This window comes from Mytilus galloprovincialis, chromosome 12 (assembly GCF_965363235.1).
Source record: "Mytilus galloprovincialis chromosome 12, xbMytGall1.hap1.1, whole genome shotgun sequence".
NCBI classification, from domain to species: domain Eukaryota; kingdom Metazoa; phylum Mollusca; class Bivalvia; order Mytilida; family Mytilidae; genus Mytilus; species Mytilus galloprovincialis.
The window spans coordinates 54,120,249-54,124,758 of record NC_134849.1 but is presented as its reverse complement, the minus strand read 5'-3'; the positions used below and the strand labels follow the sequence as shown (position 1 = coordinate 54,124,758).

The 4,510-nt window shown below is 30.4% G+C and overlaps 1 protein-coding gene across 1 annotated transcript; it reads left to right on the top strand.

Moving 5' to 3' along the window:
* The first annotated feature begins 1,503 nt into the window (after positions 1-1,503).
* On the top strand, positions 1,504-2,669 carry LOC143055506 (uncharacterized). The gene is made up of 2 exons (XM_076228653.1): positions 1,504-1,593; positions 1,922-2,669. Exon 2 carries the CDS (start codon positions 1,923-1,925, stop codon positions 2,508-2,510), a length of 588 nt encoding a protein of 195 aa, XP_076084768.1. The 5' UTR covers positions 1,504-1,593; position 1,922; the 3' UTR covers positions 2,511-2,669.
* The last annotated feature ends 1,841 nt before the right edge of the window (positions 2,670-4,510 follow it).

Sequence of the window (4,510 nt, the reverse complement as noted above, 5' to 3'; positions counted from 1 at the left end):
TTATATTTTGCATACTGTGAGACCGTATACAATTGGTTTATTGGTCGTTAAATGTCCAAGATATGTCAAAATAAAAGAAAAAGATAAAACAGTCAGAAAGCTGACCTTGGTTAGACCTAAATTTGAAAAAAACAAGGGATATCTTTTTACGGACCTTATATTTATTCAGAGGAAACGAACTGCATTCTTTCTTGATGTCTAAAATTGTATGTTCGTTATATCAATAAATGGGAATATATAAGAAACTTTGTTGAGTTTTGCCTTAAAATTGCATTCATGAAAATAAAGGAACAAGTCTACATAATCAGGGGTGTAATACCTTAATACCTTCAACCTGTCAATTACTTTGTAATTCCGAAACGTTCATGTATATTCCATTATATTAATGTTCTATTCCTTTGTATCATTGACAAATACACCACATCTTTTTTTATATGATGTTAATAAAAGGCAAATGTGCTTGAATTGAATTCCTGAAATTTATTCATATTTTATTTTTAAATAACGAAAAAAGTCGTCATATCTCGTAACTAGAAAAGTCTCTCTTTTTAATTTTTATATCTATGTATTTTATTTCTTATTTCTGAAGCATATGAACACATTGTCAAAACTCAAATGGTAATCTCTTTGTATTCAAGGAGCTTATCTATGACATGGATTTGGATGGAGAGTTGTCTCATTGGCACTCACACCACATCTTCCTATATCTATAAAGTTATACAGTTTTACAACCATACACGAAAGCAGCATTTATCAAAATTTAATATTCATTTAGATAAAAAATGGAATCTAAACAATAACTTACAGGTTAAAGGTTATGTTATAAAGATGAACATTGAGATAATCTACGAAAATTGATACCCACGAAAAAATAATGAATCCACAGTAGTTTGAGCAACGAAGACAAAAAAAAACATTTTGCGGACTTTTTTATTTACTTTACTAAAACACAGAATCCAAAAAAGTTGAAGGTTATGGTTTGAAAGAAGAAAGCAATTTCGATAGTCATTCGGAAACCTATTGCAAACTTATTTGAAATTTTTAACTAGTTGATTTTTAATATTTGATTTGATACACAAATTATTCTTGAAATGTCCGATATCTTTATTGGTTTATTTTGTAAAATATTGTAACGAGAATGTGTTTCATTTCTACATTTTTTTATGCAATAGTAAGTTTATTTCATAAAATTGTAATATTGAATGTTATGAATCTTAACGTCAGTCAATCAAGACATATAATAAACATTAATAATAAATATGCATATTTGTAAAAAATCAAAATATGTACTATTCAATTAGGAAACATTCTAAGAAATCATTTGTTATATACAACCAATAATTTAAAAACGATCATTGGTTGTTGTGAGATTTGGTGACAGCGTTTTACATCAGACATTATAAATGATTGGCATTATCAGGGCTGTATTTAATTTAAGCATAACACACGTGACAATTATATGTACAGGTATATAAGGCTGATTTACCATTTTGAGAGATCATTTGTATTTGAATAGTTGTGTGCAGTAGTTTACCTGTAGTATCAGTTTACAGTACTATTGTGGTTTTAGTGTTTGATCATCAAACTATACAGGTAAATATATGTAAACTTAACGAATCTATGTTAGATGATGATTATTAGTTTGATAAATTACATTGCTCAATTTTTCATATGTCAACAAAAATACGTTACAAATATTTTATTCTTGATTTATTTCATAAAGATATGTGAACATACTGTTTAAACTTCAAACAATACAATACGCTTTATTTAAAAACACTCGGTCACATTGACATGTAAAACAAGAGGTAAATACATACAAAATGCAATCACATAAAATCAAAGAAACACTTTGCATACATGAAACTGAAGAATGTTAACTACTTGAAGAAAAACTGTAATGAAATTATTTATCTTTCAGAATGCTCTCCTCACCGACTTCAAACGTGTTAGATTTGCCAGAGATAGATACACTATATACAGGCCGTCCAGTAGTAATTGATTTCATGACAGAACAAGAATTAACTGAAACATATAACATGATTCAAGAAGCAGCAAAACATGGTGAAGGATATGGTATCGACGAATTCAATTCGGAAAAGGAGTTTCGAGAAGAAATAAGAGGAAGTGATTGCTTCGTAATAAAATGCGCAGAATCAGGCACTATCTTAGCAGGCGTTATAGTTGCAGTCAGCAAATTTTACCGCGGTCATGGTTCAATAGCCGATCCTTTCGTAATTGTAAAGAGAACCGAAAGGAAGCAGGGGCTAGGAGAATTTGCTATGAGGACATCGATAGACTTTGCAAAGCGATTAGGATATATGGGGATGTATGTCGACACATTTTCAAATAACACTGCAATTATCAAGATAATAGAGAAGATAGGTGGTTTTGTTCAAGTCGGCTGTCTTCCTGTCGGGGGCAAATTACAGAATGGAAACACAGTTGGTTCTGTTATCTTTTATACCAATTTGTCTGACGTAAATAACAATGTTGTCAACGAGACGTGAAGACTTTGTTGTGAATCTTGTTAAAAATGCCTCTTACGGTATTTAGCAATAGCGAATTACACATTGCCTATTGGTTGGGATTAACCAAGTCAGACGCTGTGATAAAAACGTTATCAAAAAGATATCAAGAACTAGAATACAATAGTAGGACAAACCGATCTTGGTGTAAAACATAGTATTCTTTATTTTACATAATTGATGAGAAAGTCAAGGACATAAAATAGAACAATATTCAAACAGCTTATTGACATTCTATCACAATGGAAAAACTGCCATTGATTGTTACTAAATGATTAAATGAAATGTAGAACTTACATTAAATGATGAAAAAATATCATGTTGTAGTTTTGTATTTTGCATTTATAATTCTAAAAAGTGTATATACATGTACACGCAAATGTTCAGATCACAGAACTATCTTGATAACATAAATCATGACATCGCATGATTAATGTCTAGGATGTCCTTTAACAACCATAGTTTCTTTGATTTGTCTGTAGCTGTTTACCTAAAACAATTTGAGATGTTTAATGATTCTAGGGTTTTGTTTTTGGCATTTATTGCATGGTTCATTCTTTTAATGTTCGTGTCTTCCAGTTAAATTTTAACATTGAATTATTTTGTAAAAATGTTAAAACTTCATATCTTTAAAAAAAAAAGAGGTATATTATGAATACCAATGAGGCAATTTTCTCCCAAAGACCAACGGACAAATAATATAACGGTTATACTCTTACTTTTATAGTTCTTAACAGCCTTGTGCAGTCCAAGTAAAATTGTAAGCTTGAATTCCATTAGTTCTCTTGATGAGTTTTTGCTGCTGACCAGTGATTGCAACAACAAAAAACAGTCGCACTACGGCAAACTTACATGGGTGATTAAAATGTCAACGCATTTATAAGGAGCATTTTAACGGCAACAAATTGTGTGCCATATATTATGAAGCATTTGTTTTATATGATGTTGCTTTAAAATTTGTCATCTTGCCACGCTGATATATTTTCACATACGTTGTCTTATTGTTGTATTTTGCTTGCCATGTCGTTCTTCCGTTTCCGTCTTTAAAGTTAGCTGTTCGGTGTGTACCGAGGTTCCGTGTTGAAGACCGAACTTTGACCTATTTTGGTTTGCTTTAACAAATTGTGTTTGTCTCATTGTTACTTATACCACATCTTCTTATATCTATTATATTGGTTGGCAATCTAAGCTTTTATGATATTGTTTAAATGCAGTTGATTTGGGTTTTTTTGTTTACCCATGCTGCCTTCTTCCTTCATTGGCTATTGTTCATAGGAATTTATCTGTATATCTCTTTAATGTATTTAATGCTATATATATGTTTAATAATACTTTTCAATTTGTGCATTAAAGAACTGATCATCGTAACTACCGTCGATCAATAGCATACAATGTACCATGAAAATGATAAATATTTATCATGTTTTAAAACTGTCAAGGTGATGTCAAAAACCACATAACACTACATCAATGTTAGCTAATTAAAATGTAATGGATAATAAAGTACATCTAGACAGTAAATGTCAATTTGGTATGTAAATAAAATAATTTTGACATGTTTTCCTTTAAAGGCTTATAATTGGTTCAATCAGATGTCACTGGGTTAGCAAATGAGTTATCGCTCAAGTATCTAATGGAAGACAGGACGTTGTTTTACCGAAGTCGAACATGAAAAACAATCATGAAAGACCATAGGTCTATAATTCAGTTTGCCAGACGCTCGTTTTGTACACAGCTTCTTTTGCATAGATACTATTTCTGTACTTAAAATATGTAGTGCTGGAAATTTACCTGTAATATTTAGTACTAATTCTTTACTTTAGAATTATTGCAATATTTAGGTACTTGTATTTTTCAGTCCTTGATTTGTACTTAAAATTTTGGTACCAAAAATAATACCAACAATGATCACAGTATTCCACGTGTGAACATCATAACTTTAAGAGATTTGAAAAAGACAAATTTCAAAATGCTCAAAATTT